This window comes from Osmerus mordax, chromosome 11, assembly GCF_038355195.1.
Source record: "Osmerus mordax isolate fOsmMor3 chromosome 11, fOsmMor3.pri, whole genome shotgun sequence".
Lineage (NCBI taxonomy): Eukaryota > Metazoa > Chordata > Actinopteri > Osmeriformes > Osmeridae > Osmerus > Osmerus mordax.
In genome coordinates this window covers 3,088,835-3,103,571 of record NC_090060.1, presented here as the reverse complement: position 1 = coordinate 3,103,571, position 14,737 = coordinate 3,088,835, and the positions used below count along the sequence as shown (strand labels likewise).

Sequence of the window (14,737 nt, the reverse complement as noted above, 5' to 3'; positions counted from 1 at the left end):
GTGTGTGTGTGTGTGGGCGTGGTATGTCTTGCTCAACCCAGGAAGTCTGGCTGGGGGTCTAAAGAGAGAAGTGAGAGAGGGTGCACTTTCCAAACCCTGGCAGAAGACACTCTGGTTCACACACACACACACACACACACACACACACACACACACACACACACACACACACACACACACACACACACACACACACACACACAATGTAGCATACAACCTTTGTAACCACCAGCCAATGGAAGACATAACCTTTGGTAAACAGACTTATCACACCCTCTCGCACAACTAATACTTCTCCTTCAATTATGTTATCTAAACACACCTCAACAAGCACTACTAAAACAGACATATTTAACAGATAGGCCCACTGTACAGACATATAACAGATCCTAGTTGATACCAACTAGTATTCAAATAGAGTGCTGATTTCCTTCTCACCCCAAATCATGCAAGCATTAACATGAGGCTTCAAGCCCAGGCACACCAGGATACACACGAGCAAGGCTTGGTCTGTTACTCAGAACAGCCTGTCAGGACAGCTCATACTGGGTCCACATAAATCAACCTGTAGAAAAGTTGATTGCTGTTTAAAGTCAACAACTGTGCTTCTGCACCATTTTATTTAGCAGCTTTTGCTCGAGAAAATGTATAGTGTCATTGGACATGGTTTGTTTTGGTTTTGTGCAATGTTGAAGGAAAACTGCAGTGTCAGATTTAATCTGAGTATTTCCAAATGTACAGAACCAGTCAAAAGTTTGGATATATCGGATGTACCATTGAGAAACGATGTCCCATTTTGTGCATAGCTTCCCCATTTTAGGGCACCAAAATAACCATTGTCTTGTCCTATAAAGCAATCGTGTACTTTGTTGCATATTCAGCTTTGCTGATCCTCCAGGTTCCACCATGTACTGTAGCAATCCGGGTCTTCTTCATGTATTCTTAACATTGTTTATTCTGAATTGGAAAAAAAATAACAGATAAGATCAAAGATGGGCTTCCTTTTATAGGAAAATTTTAATAGTTATTCAATGTTCTACATCTTACAGTAAATATTATACAATTACAAACTTGGCTTAGTTATACCTAAGATCACTAACTGATCTAAAAAACAAAACAAAAATGTGAACGAAAACATTTAAAAACCCAAATTAAAAACAGATTTACACTTCATATCACAAGCCTGATGTCGGTCCTAAACACTGGACCAATAGCTAACATACAATTCAGTTCTCACAACGTTCCCAAAAAAACGTTGTGCCATAGTCTGCCACAACTGCATGGTAACGTTAACCATAGTTTGTGCAAACTGGGTACCAAACTTCGAGGGTGGGTTGTTCCTTATTTTGCTCCAGGGACAAAAGTAGAATGGAAGACAAGGAAATTCCACTTTTTGCATCACATTTAGTGTCAAATTTGAAGTTCATAAATCTCTCGACAACCAAACTTAAAAGCTGTAGAACATTGAAGATGATGAGTCTACTATTCCTTTGATAGTAGTTAAGAGTTTATGAAAACTGCTCCAATGTAAGAACTGCAAGGCAGAGAGAGAGAGCAGGATGGGTGCAGTACAGAATAGAAGAAAAAGGGAAACAGAAAGCACAATTATCCTTGTTCCAAGTTAACATCTTTTAATTTTTTTGGAAATGCCTTCAGAGTTGGAATGATGTATAAAACAGTGAGGAAATTGTTGATTAAAACCACGATGATGAACACGTCAATTTCCCCCAAAACACAATGTGTCTGTAAATCCTTTCAAATAAGTGCAGGTGAAAGTTCAGGCAGAATTCTAATGAAATTACCTTCACCTAATGGGAGTTCAGAGCTTGCACGATGAGGTGTATGTAAGCCATGTGACAACAGCGCCACCTACACCCTGGGAAGGGTATGTGGATCAGTTATTAAACCGGTGGAGCGTATTAGACCAGCAATTCACAATTTCTGAGAACATTCTAGACTGAAGCTGGGACATACACTGGGCTGAATATGGACGTTCTGCGGAGGGTGCTGGGGTTCCTTCTGGGCCAAGGTCGAAATGAACGGACAGAGCAAGGGGAATATTGGGGTTTGATGGAGGGGTCTGCAGAACACATCACTTTGACAGTAGACGAATACCACACCAGGAGCACACACACACACAGAGACCTGACAGACAACACAGGAAGTTCAAATGAAGCCAATGGCTGAACGAGAGACCCCCCCATTAGAGTAAAAACCAGAGACCAGATACCAAAACAAGACTTCAGTTACCTTATTGACAGCTACTAACATATGGCACAAAGAGGGGCTCATAATGAAATTATTTATGAACATCTCTCTCTCTCCCTTAGAGATTAGACTATTGAATATAGCTTTTCGAAAAGGTGGAAATAGCAATAAGACAAACAGTAGCTGCCACGTTGATGCAACCATGCTTTGCTAGAACATATTACTGCAGCACTCACTATAAATATACTGCTCTTCTCGTTAGAACCAAAACTAGTGCGTACTACACCTGAATGACGCTGACCCATAAGCTCAAAAAACCACTGAGGGAAAATTAAACGATAAACTTAAAACACCTTCCACCCATTGCCAAGTGAAAACACTGACATAGTGGTTGATTAAATAAGATTTTTATGAATAGAAATCATACACGCATTTGTTGAGTATTAGCCTATTTTACAACTACAAACATTATCAGGACTAAATCTCTCAAAACACTGATTTTATCGTTTTGTTTTATTAAATCACAATAAAAACCACCCCTTTTTTTTAAACGACCTGCTCTTCAGTATGAATTGTCATGTTTTTGCTTGCTTGTGCAACAATTCTTCACGAAGATATTCCATAACTTTTTTGTTGATATGTTTATTACAGTAACTGTTAATTACCAAGGACTGGGGGCTGGATACAACACCCACATTTCATAATTAGGGCTGATTATTGTTATTTTAACAGTTTATTCCTGCAAAAGAATCTCAGTTTCACTTTCAAACGGTCATAAAACAATGCCTAGGAGGCATTCCCTCCTGTTTATTGCAATGAACAACTTGGCTTCCTCTGTGTAAATATGTTGCTATGACCTGTAGCTTTGCTCCTAAGAGCCTACAGTTCCCAGGATTCCTGCTGCTATGCCCTGAAACACGGCCTGGGTTTCACCCAACATGCCACTCCACTCCCACTCCCACCCCCCCCCCCCACCCCGTACTACTACCTAATCCCTTTATCTCTGCACCACAGGAGACGCTTTGAGTGACATGTCCCCGCATGGCACCTTTACTTATGTCGTGTGTATGTGTTTGCATGCGTGTCTTCAATTTAGCAACGTAAAGAGACGGAATGAAGTGCCTCTTTCGTGTTACTGGTTTCAATATGACAAAACCTTTACACGCGCGCGTGGGGGGGGGGGGGGGGGGGGGTGCGCATGTTAAAAAGCACGTGACGATGAGTGACCACGCCATGTACACGCAGTGTTACAGAAATGCAGCCACATCTTGAGTCAATAATTTATCAGCCGACGCTAACCTTAAAAAATAAAAAAAAGCCAAATGGAGTGTCCAAAGCAGTCAAAATGGCCGACATGCAGACCTAGTAAATAACACGGTGTGAAGCTAGAAGGGTCCTGCATACTGAGGAGTGTGCTAGTGTGGACACTGGGACACTCCCGGGACAGTGTGCAGTGTAAGTGCTGTGGCTCTGGCCGGGACAGTCCACCATGTTCGAACAGCAGCGTCTGGTCAGGAGATGGCTATACAGACGCCGGAAGACCACCTTGGTCAAAAAGTGGTCCACCAACTGACACCAGAGGAATGAAACGAGGGACGACGACCAGAAAGGAGGATGAACACAGATGGAGGAGGTGGAGGAGTCAGCCACAGACAAATTCGCCTTCATGAAAAAGAACAGACGAGGGGGAAAGACACGATTTAAAGGAGTGTCAAAATGAATGAAATCCAAACCCTGTGCTGATACCGTGGTTAGGTCAATTGGCAGCGTGGCGTTTTTGTCGTTGTTGTTGAGTATGACGATTAAGATGGTGGAGATAATTGAAGCGCTCAGTGCACCGTCGGGGGGGGGGGGAACCCACAGACAGAAGGTAGAACACCAGCGGAACAACACACACCCGTTAGCACTCTGGAGCTGAAGGAATGACCTTGTGGAGGAATGAAGGGTATATCAGAGAAAGAATTAAAAGAATTGTAGACGATTTCAAATTGGCAAATAAAAGACTAAAGTAAAAGAGTGAAAAAATTATAATAAAAACAAGCAGCTTCTTTTTTAGTTGTATAAACACTAGTGAATGTATAAAGTGGCAGTTGCACTTTAGGTTCTTGTTCTTGCAGACAGGTGCAGGGTTTCCATGGTAACCAGTAGAAGCCCGCATAAGACTCGAGTAGTTGCATACGATGTTGGACTCCAGATCTGGGGGGGGGGGGGGCAATCAGAATGTCAAGGAAAGTTTGACAGTTCTAGTGCAACAAGTAGACAGTAAGGTCAGACCAACATTGAAAGACAGAAGGAAGAGGAGATAGACGAGATAAGAGGGGGATGAGAAGGGATGAGGAGGAAGAGGAGCATCATCGATGGAGGACTCACATGACGCTGTGGGTGGGGGCTCTACCAGTGGGGGGGGACATAGCTGTATCCAGGTGTTCCTTGAGGCCTGTAGGTTGGCACGGTTACCTGGTGCGCTCCGATCTGAGGGTGTTGGGGCGTGGTCAGCAGTGTGCCTGCAGGGAGCGGAGAACTATGTCAGCCAATCAGAACGGCGCCACCCCACCGAAGCCCACGTTGCCGGGCGGGTTTCGCGCCACACTCGCCAGCAAGGAGTCAGCGTTCCCAAATACATCGCCGTGGGCAACTTTGCAGAACTCACCGGCGCTCATGGCCATGGTTGTCCCGGCGACCATGCCCATGGCGGCCATGCCGTTGTTCCTGGGAGCGGAGACGGGCGCGGGGTAGAGGGCGGAGGGCATGCTGTTGGGCTGCACCACGGTGGTGTGGTGGATCACATGGGGCTGGGCTGCATACACTGGCTGGGTATAGTAGGCTCCCTGGGAGAAGCACACACCAGGTTACACAGGGAGGGTGTGTGTGTGTGTGTGTGTGTGTGCGTGTGCAGGCGGTAGTACAACCTGTGGACTGTGACAAAATGTGTGAGCTCACTTGGGTGTGTGAGTGTGGAAGTGCTCACCAGTGTGTGTGTGTGCGCTCACCTGTGCATAGAGGTTCTGCTGAGGGTAGGCACTGCGGATGGGGTACATGGTTGTGGGGTAGGGGTTGGGGGTAGGGGTGTATGGTGGGGGGGCCCCGTTCGTCTGGGTGGGAGGCACTTTATATGGAGTACCTGCTGCAGTATATCCTGGAGGGGGAGAGAGAGCGACAGAAAGAAAGAGAGAATATAAATCACTCGTGGATCACCTTCGGCCTATTCAAATACAGCTCGTGTTTGTTCTCCCTGCTTCCTGTGGTGCAGTCCACTCTGGCCACCACAAGGTGGCGTCTGAAGGTCATGTTTACTGAAGGCTTATGAAAGCACAACACGCCGCCAGTGAGCGCAGGAACAAAGGGAAATCAGTGAATATGGGACTTGACTGCATGCGTGCTTTCTTTCCCTCTCAAAAACACACCACACACACACACACTCTTTCCATAATTTCCATCAATCACGACGTACGCAAAAAAATGGAAAAAGCGTAAAGGTGTCCGTGTACGAGCTGCCGTGTCCTTGATCATGGAAACCTGTGTGTGTGTGTGTGTGTGTGGTGTCCACACAGCATATGGGTGCAGGCATCAGCCCATCTGCTATAGGGGCAGGAGGACAGCAGCGTGTGGGCGTTGCCGACGACAGCGTGCGTGCGCGTCACTAACAGGACCGTGAGCAAGCTGTCACCTGGTCCCATGTTCCAGACAGTTCCATTCACATCTACCCAACTGACGACCGGCCGACTTCTCTCTTATCGTAGACACACACACACACACACTGTCACACACACACAACCTGTGGTGACGCGAGAGGCGCTCTCTCACCTGGGGGATATCCAGGGCTGCCTGTCTGGTAGAGGTTGGGGGTGTAGGTGGGGGCGGCCGCGGGGTACCCTGCAGGGTAGCCTGGAGAAGAGAGAAGCATGGGACATGTGACAAGTGTTTCCCAGACTAAAGACAGGCATGGAGTATCGGACCTTTCAGGTAGGGGGGGACGGGACCCTTCTTCCATGTGTCGCGCGTGTGTGTGTGTGCGTGGGGGGGTTGTAAGTGTGTGTGTGTTTCACCTGTGTAGGCCATGTTCTTAGGATTTCCGTAGGGGGCACCGGGCTGGACTGGGCTGTAGACAGGATTCATACTGGAGGGTAACCTGTTCTTACTGGGAGGGAGAGAGAGAGAAATGATGGGAGAGAGAGGGGGGGGGGGGGGGGGTTGAGAGAAAACGAGATATTGAACATACGGGAGAGAAAGACAGAGAGGGAGTGAGACCGTGAGAGGAAGAACATGAGAGGGAGGGAGGGAACAGCAGAGGTGGAAGACTTACGGCCGCTAAATAATCAAGCCTACTCCCACACGCGCAGCCTTTTCGTTGACACTCCCAAATTCTATAAACACACAGCTGTAAGCTGAGCACGATCCCTCGAGTCCCCCCAGCAGAACAGAGCTGCCGTTCCAACGGGGTGGGGGTGTGTGTGTGTGGACACCGTCAAATCACCATGCCCTGTGTCACTCCTCCTCGTGTGTACTCACCCGAGTGCGTCTGCCTCAGACGGTGCGTGCGTGTGCGTGAGTGTGTGTGTGTCTCCGTACCTCTTGTGCGTGTCTGGTTGGTACATGAAACTGTATTTGTCAGTAGGGTGCCCGCTCGCCATTCTTGCTGTATGCAAATGAGGAAGGAGGTGGGAGTGGATATGCAAATCTGAAATTAAAACAGCGAGAGATCATGATTACAATGGACAGAGCAGAGAAAACCACCACAAGACGAGCACACCGAGCAAAGCAAATGGTTAGTGTGTGTGTGTGTGTTGGGGTCAGATGCTTTGCATGTGTGTTTGTGTGTGTGTGTGTGCAGGTGAGGTGTTAAAAGCGACAAAGAGTGTGTGTGTGTGTGTGTCTGTGTGCATGACATGTGCTGTAAATAAGAACAGATCAGCCAATGACAAGACACACAAACACCGGAGAGGACGAACAAAAAGAGGGAGAGAGACACAAGGGGGATAGAGACACAGAGAGGGAGACACCGAGAGAGAGAGAAACTGAAAGAGAGAGAGACAAGAGGGATAGAGACACCGAGAGAGAGACACAGAGAGAGAGAGAGACAAGGGGGATAGAGACACAGAGAGAGGGAGACATCGAGAGAGAGAGAGACACCGAGAGAGAGAGGGCAGATAGAGGTAGTGTGTAACAGAAAGAGAGAAGTGTTTGCCAAGCAATGGATCGATACATAGATGAGCCATACCCACCAGGGAAATGGAAACAGAGGTGTGTGTGTGTGTGTGGTGGGGGGGGGGGGGTTCCAGTGTCTTGGCCAGTGTGACGCCAAAACTATTAAAAATTAGCAAGGTTTGTATTTGATTCAGCTATTCCTTGTAGGCTTTTAACACAGATGCACACCCACCCTTAGAAAGAGTGAGAAATGAAAGGGGCACGTATAAATTATTCAGCTCCTGACTCTACAGTGAAGACGGTGCAAGCATCGCTGTTGAGGCCAGAGTGTGGGGAGATGCACACAGAGAGCCCTGTGTATGACAGCGTGCCATCCTGCAGTGTAACAAGCTACTGCTAGCAGGAGGAGAGGATGAGGAGTCAGAGGACACACACACACACTCAATTCCATGCCGACTGCTGCTGATTAGGAGTGGGGAGAGACTACCTAGGTGCATCAGACAAGCCTCTGTTCTGATCACCTGTCTGATCGTCTCGATCTGCCTCTCGCCTCCCACACTCGTCTCACCTCCAGTCTCGCGCTCCCTCTCCCAAAATAGGAAACAGCCCTCTCCCTCCCTCCCTCTCCCCCCATCCCTCCCTCCCTCCCTCTCCCTCTCTACCCAGCGACGCGCGCGAGGTGCCCGTACAGAAATGCTACTCCCTCCTGTCCTGACTGCAACCTGTCTCTCCCTCCCCACCTCCCTCCTGTTCCAGTCTCTCTAGCATGCCCCTACCCCCCACTCTTCTCCCTTTCACCTCCAGTCTGACCTCTCCTCCCCACCCCCTTTTCGCTTGTTAGGTTAACGCATAATGACAGCCAGTCAGCAGACAGGTGGCTTAACTACCCGGAGGGGTCCTTCGACCCATGGAACCCCCCCCCCCCCCCCCCCCCCCCCCCAACTGTTCCTAAACAGAAAGAGGGAGGGACGGTGTGTTTATCTGTGAATGTGTGAGGTGGGCCCATGTGGTACATGTATAGGTGTGAGTCGGTAGGGAGGGGGTGGGGGTCTTTAGTGGCGGCCTGCTTTGTTTTAGTGGAGGGGGGGGGGGGGGGGGGTGAGATGAGGTGCTCCTGGTTGTGAAGGGCCCATTCTGAACCTAAGCCCCTCCATTCAGTCCACCCTCCACCGCAACCTCCAATTGTAAAGGCCATTCTCCGCAGGACAATCACCCTACACCAACGCACGGGGGGGGGGGGGGGGGGGGGGGGGCTGAGTGTGAAAGAGGGGAGGGAGAGAGAAACACTCCTTCCATTCCTGGAGGGAGTGACTGACAGATACCTCATTGGGTGTCTGAAACGCCACGAAGCTCTCCCGTCTCCGCGAACACAGACACACACACACTCTGATGATACATTGATCTGTTCACAGCCCCTGTACTGACAGCATTTGGTCTGGCCTACCTGACTCCCCGACAGGGTGCTTGGGCTAAGGGGACTTGATCAGGCATAACACACTCCACGCCAGGCCCCAGACAGGGGGCTGCACACCAAAGGGGACTCTTAAGTGTAACATACTCCAGAGCGGCCTGGGGTCGCTGCGCTTGAACCAGCAACGACTCGAAGGATGGATATCCATGGAATTCCACCCCCGGGTGAAAAGGGTTCAGGGAAACGGCGGTGACAACCAGACGAAGAGGAACTTGTCAGACTGGCTGGCTGGAACAGGGTCACTTAATCTAGTCTGAAACAGAGTTCCAGGCTAACATCACTTTGTTCCCCTCAAGCACAACACAGGCGAGACACGGGAGGTGTGTGTGTGTGTGTTAACAACAGCAATAATGTTCCTTCTATTCAATGATGGGAGACTATTTTGGAGCCTGGAGGGTGATCTACTCTGAGAGGGGGGAGGGGAGGATGGCATATGAATAAACCTATCAGCACAAAGCATTATCACTCCCACTCCTTAAAGGAAAACATGTACAATAGACATGTCTGGCTGGCACCCCCTCCTCCCCCTCTCAGCCATCACAGGCCCTGGCATTACCATGTCATCACGTTCGCACAGGGAGTCTGTTCAGAAACAACAATGAATCCCAAGTGCATACCAATATATTTGCATTATTATTAGTATTGCTAATCTTACCATCGAATCCCACTGATGACTTTTCTCACTGGTTTTACACCATGAAGCAGCCTTCTGAGGAGGGGGGGGGGGGGGGGGCTATCATGGCGTATCAATAATAAAATAAAATGCCTTCCTTTCAAAGCTGCCCTGAGGGTGTAGCTCCAAAAGGCTGCTGGGCTATTTTTGATCTAGGACAGCCAACAGCGGAGATGTATTTCTAACCTCCTCATGCAAGCCACCTCTCTTTTCTTAGGTTCTTATTTTTCAAGGGGTAACTATACTAACTGGCTACATTAATATGTTTGGCTGAACATTTTCTGACTGGCTTTTGTGTTCTAGATGGTCTTTGGGAGGAACTTGGTCCAGCGTGAAGGTGTCTCGTCTCCCCATAACTGAATGTCATTGGACTGAAAACCAACCTTTCAGTTGTGCCTTATCTTTGGGTTTGGATTTGCCTGATGAAATATGATGGAACAAGCTCCTTAGAGTCAAAGTGTCCAACTCATGCTTTAAGGGCCTGTTTATTAACACAGAGAGAAAACGGGTGAATACACAGTTTAAACTGTGGAACCATAGCCACATAAAGCACAATTGGTTCATGAACACGCTCAAATTCTACCTGACATGCTAACACTCTAGGGCTTCTTTTGTTTCAATCACATAAAAACACAATTACAGGTCACAACAATGTGCAATACTCTATAACCTTTGAATGTGATTCAAACCAAACACACTTAATTCACACCTGATTCAAACGTATCAATCACACCTAGTCAAACGCTGCCTAAAAGCTAACATGCAGATAGCACAATGTACAATTAGATTCTACACGTTTACAGATGTGAAACAGGAATGCAATGTTTGTCTCATGCATTCAATCCCCTTATCATTCCTGTCTCATGAACAGGTGAGCTGAATTACTCTTTCAAACAGGACCTAGAATTAACAACGTGTTCCAGTGGGCAACAGTATATAACTCCGGAGATAATTATTCTCTCAACACGTTGTCATGTTGACATGACAAACTCTTCAGTCTTAATAGTCAACATTTTCTCTGGTGGGTCTGGTCAATTGAAAACAAATGAACTAATGATCTATTCATGCAGACGCGGAATGATAAGAAAAGTATTTGGTCGTGCAGGCAGGAGCTGCATTGACAGTTTTATGGCCGCATTGTTTGGCCTACAATTCAACCACGCCGCGTTTAAGCAACGTAAACATGGTTCCAGTTTCATTGACTCAGGACAGCGGTGCAACTTCACTTGCTCAAAAGTTGTAGCTAGGACCTATACACTTGTCATTTGCACAACTTAACCTACACTGGTTAAAACTAATAAAGATCCGACCAATTAATGCGATTGATAAGCACTTTAATTTAAATATTGCGGAGATATGGTGCTGCCCGCTGACAACTCCATAAAATGTTCTAAAGAATTTAGCAAAATGACCACGTTGGAAGAAAAAGTTAAAAAAAATCCACAAAAATGTACAATGATGGCCGAGTCACCACGTTTGTCTATATATTCCGAGTGGTAGTCAAGATGCTGGCTAGTACCAATATAACTAACCTACAGATACGTATTATGTTTTATAAAATGGCAAAAGAGATGTTAGGAAAATATCTGATTTTGGTGCAGTACATGTAATTTATAAAGTAACAATTAGAAAGCTAGTCTGTCCATCCGCCAGTGACAAACTAGACGGCGCACGACTCCTGCTGCATTCTGCATTCCAGTCATATCATACCAAATGGATCGACAAAAATGGTCACAAACACTAGCTTCCGACACCATTTTGAAAAACCGCTCCATTCTTAGCTACCGTGGTGGTTGCTGCTGCGAGGGGTGAAAACCTAAGCAGCACGACCTGAGCGTGTGTGTGGGCATCACTTTCCAACGCACGTATGCACTAACAAGGAGAAATCCCATCACGTTTGCTAATAGTTTGCTAAGCTAACTTACTTCCATCATTTCAGCGTATGGACCCAACGAGCTAGCTACATAACGTTAGCTCACGTCAACGTTATCTCGTCAACCTCACATTACAAAAAAATATATGATACAGCATATATGATACATAATTCCACACGACGGGTTACTTGGCAAATAGCTAATATAGTGACGTTAGCCTAGCCGGTTAGCTATGTTCTAATCATAACTCATCATAACCAGACTACCTAGCTGGCTAGCCAGCTAGAAGGCTTAGCTGCAATGCATTTTTGTGTCATTGCTAGCCTAGCAATATTACAGCGGTCAAGACAATTGGAGAGAACACAATGAGCCTAGCTAACGCGTTAGCTGGAAATGAACACATTAAATACTGCGCGATTTCTTAAACTTACCAACAAAACGTGGTATTTGAATTGATTTTTGATGTGATATTTCAGGGTTTGCTGTCTCTTCAAGATCGTAGATTCACGTTGATGACCGTTGGTTGTCTATTTGTAAACTCGCTCTGCTCCAGAGATTTTCGGGCTTCCGAGCGGCGTTGGGAACAGAGATTCTCACTCAGGCAATGGGTGGGGGATGGGGATGCCGAGGGAGAGAGAGAGAAAGAGAAAGAGAAAGAGAGAGAGAGAGAGAGAGAGAGAGATGGGGGACGGGGGTACAAGGCACTTGCAAACAGTGTTATATGATAGAGCACTGACTCTGAAAGGTATGTCAGATAATTAGCAATGGTGATGTAGAACAACGTCAGGGACTGTAAATGTAAATGTAAAACTTTTACAGCACTAATAAAATTGATATTATTGATATTAGACAACACATTTACTCTGATTGGAGTTATTTTATGACGTTTTGTACTCATGACCAAAACAGTTTTTCCTCAAAATCTTTCGTGCGCATTATTTACAACCTCGGCTACAGTTCAAATGCCGTAGAGAAAAAACAAACGATTGTATACCTACGCCTATTTTCATCTTGATACCAGTCTAAACTCGAACCCTATATGTAAACGAAAATACCTAGAGATATTATCATGGAAGTAGAACAGCACCATCTCGTGTTCAAAATAAATAAGGCAACATGGACAATATTTTCCGATGTTTTTATTGTGACAAGCGGTGTCCTGTCTGCTCTCTCGCACTGCTCTCTCCTCGCTCCGCTCTCTCCTCGCACCGCTCTCTCCTCGCACTGACTTCTTTCCTCTAATGACAGTCTTTTTTCCTGACCCTTTCATCAGCTTGGTTTTGGTTGGCAGGCAGCTATGCCACAGAAGTTGCACCAGGGAAATTATAGACCCTGTGTTTACCAGGGCTTGGTAGGGTTGACCATCGAGCTGGCAGTTCAAATACAGTACCTTGATCTTAACCTTATCAGCTAACCAGTGTGCATTGGCCTTGGAGGTACCAGTCTCCTCACTGAACCACTCCATCGTCCTTTTCGTGATCGATTGGGACGGCTCTGGCTTTCGGTGCTGGGCAGTCACAGGTCAGTGGGTCAAACAGTGGTCTGTCAGGCAGGGTGGACGTTGTATGAATGATGGAGGGTTCACCTCTCCAACACCATGGTCAGGGCCTGGAGGTCTGGTGGGGCTGAAGTTAGGTTGAGCAGCACAGTCTGTAACCACTTTCCCCTCGAACGTCAGGGCCAGGTGGGTGGCAGGTTATCCGTTTTTACAGCACCAGTTCGAACTCACCCAATCAATCAAACTTTATTTATATACCACATTTCATACCAGGAGGCAACACAATGCGCTTCACAGAGGGGAAGAAGGGAGGGGGGGATACAAACACTTATGTGTGTAACACATTTTCAGGAGGGAAGCAAAAAAAACACCCATTTGGGCCAATATAGGAGCACTGTAACAATTCTATTCTGCATTACAGTCACATCATACCAAATGGATAGACGAAAATGGTCACAAACACAAGCACAAAAACAGCAAAGGTAAAGAGCTAGTGAAGATGCTACTGGCTTGTAAAGCCCGCTCAGCAGTAATAATAAAGAGACAATACAGACCACAAAGTATCTATCCGTGCTGCTGACTCAGCAGGACGGTGAAGAGACACTGCAGATTACAACGTCCTTATCTATGCCGCTGATTTATTTTGATTTAAGGTGGACAGCTAGTTGGACTTGGGAGAGGTAGGTGTCTTGCTGTGTTGTCTCGTTGTACTTGGGCAGCTAGGCATTCTAGGTGCAGCCGTGGTGGTTCTCTGGGGGTAGTGGCTTGGTGTCTGTAGCATGCAGCAAGGTGCCTTGGGCAGGACCCTCCTGGTCGCTAGGGGGCTGTGTGGCAGGAGTACGCTGGAGCCTTCAGGGTAGGCTGGACAGCTTCCCTCTCTAGATCCAAGTTTTATAAGCGCCAACGGCTGTGCTCAATGACTTGCTCTTGTTCTTGGATCTCTATCTCTAATCTATATATTTTTTAGTTGGCATTTATGCCCTGTGGAAACCCAGGAGTGCAGCACCATAGACCGCGTGTAGGAGAAATTTAGAATGTAAGGTTATATTCTGAAAATACTGGTGCTAGCATTCCTTTGTCAGTAGAGAGAACTCTCCCCACATGACCTATAGATGACACTAGGCTTACGTAAACAAACTATCATATCAACAAATTATCATACTAGAGGTGCAATAAACCTCATCTGTGTTGAGTGAATCATATGGTCAAGCCTAGGGTCGGAGAACTCTGTAAGTTTCCACGTGCACGCGCACTCTGTCTCTGGGATCGATCATATTGACAGCTGATATGCAGGGGAGGAGGCTTCTCACCAATAAATGGACTTGTGAACCAGACAAACTTTGTAGGACAATGGCGTGTGATGTTTTTGTCTCCTTGTGGGCCGGCCGCAAGTAATAAAGCTTTCTTAAACTTGTTCACCGACTGACTGTGCAATGCTTGATAGATTAATATTTCTGACACCGCGTCACTGGCAAGCCCGGGGTCAGGTGATTGGAGGCATGTATGTCCGGGTGCCACTCCCAAGGGAGACAACAAGCTTCCCAGGTGTGGCTCATGAGTGTATTGGAGGGCGGCCACACCATAAAAGGCAGGCCAACTCTGCCGGAGGAGGGGAGGTTGCCAGAAGTGAGTAGGAGCTAGACTCCAACACATGCTTATGGCCATAACCAACTCCTACTGCTTGTTTTTTCAGTGAGGAGGGGGGGTCCACCATCCCAGCTGGACCAGTCCAGATTGTTCCCTCAACTGAGGATGAACCACATTTCTTTTGTGTGTTTTTCTTTGTCGTTTATTTAAATAAAAGTCTGCTATTTAGTACGACAACCGTGCTTTTGACTGGTGCTGTGCTGTTCACCCCTGGCTACGTC

The 14,737-nt window shown here is 47.0% G+C and overlaps 1 protein-coding gene across 4 annotated transcripts; it reads right to left on the bottom strand.

Moving 5' to 3' along the window:
- Window positions 1–997: 997 nt before the first annotated feature.
- On the bottom strand, window positions 998–11,959 carry fam168a (family with sequence similarity 168 member A). 4 transcript variants are annotated; one of them, XM_067246784.1, is made up of 9 exons: window positions 11,803–11,959; window positions 9,881–9,978; window positions 6,778–6,886; window positions 6,255–6,346; window positions 6,013–6,093; window positions 5,199–5,344; window positions 4,859–5,036; window positions 4,579–4,712; window positions 998–4,404 (listed from the first exon to the last, which is right to left on the bottom strand). In XM_067246784.1, exons 3-8 carry the CDS (start codon window positions 6,837–6,839, stop codon window positions 4,600–4,602), a joined length of 672 nt encoding a protein of 223 aa, XP_067102885.1. In that variant the 5' UTR covers window positions 6,840–6,886; window positions 9,881–9,978; window positions 11,803–11,959; the 3' UTR covers window positions 998–4,404; window positions 4,579–4,599. The 4 variants fall into 4 exon arrangements, with proteins under 4 accessions (XP_067102885.1, XP_067102888.1, XP_067102884.1 ...); XM_067246787.1 differs by lacking the exon at window positions 6,778–6,886; XM_067246783.1 differs by lacking the exon at window positions 9,881–9,978.
- Window positions 11,960–14,737: the final 2,778 nt, after the last annotated feature.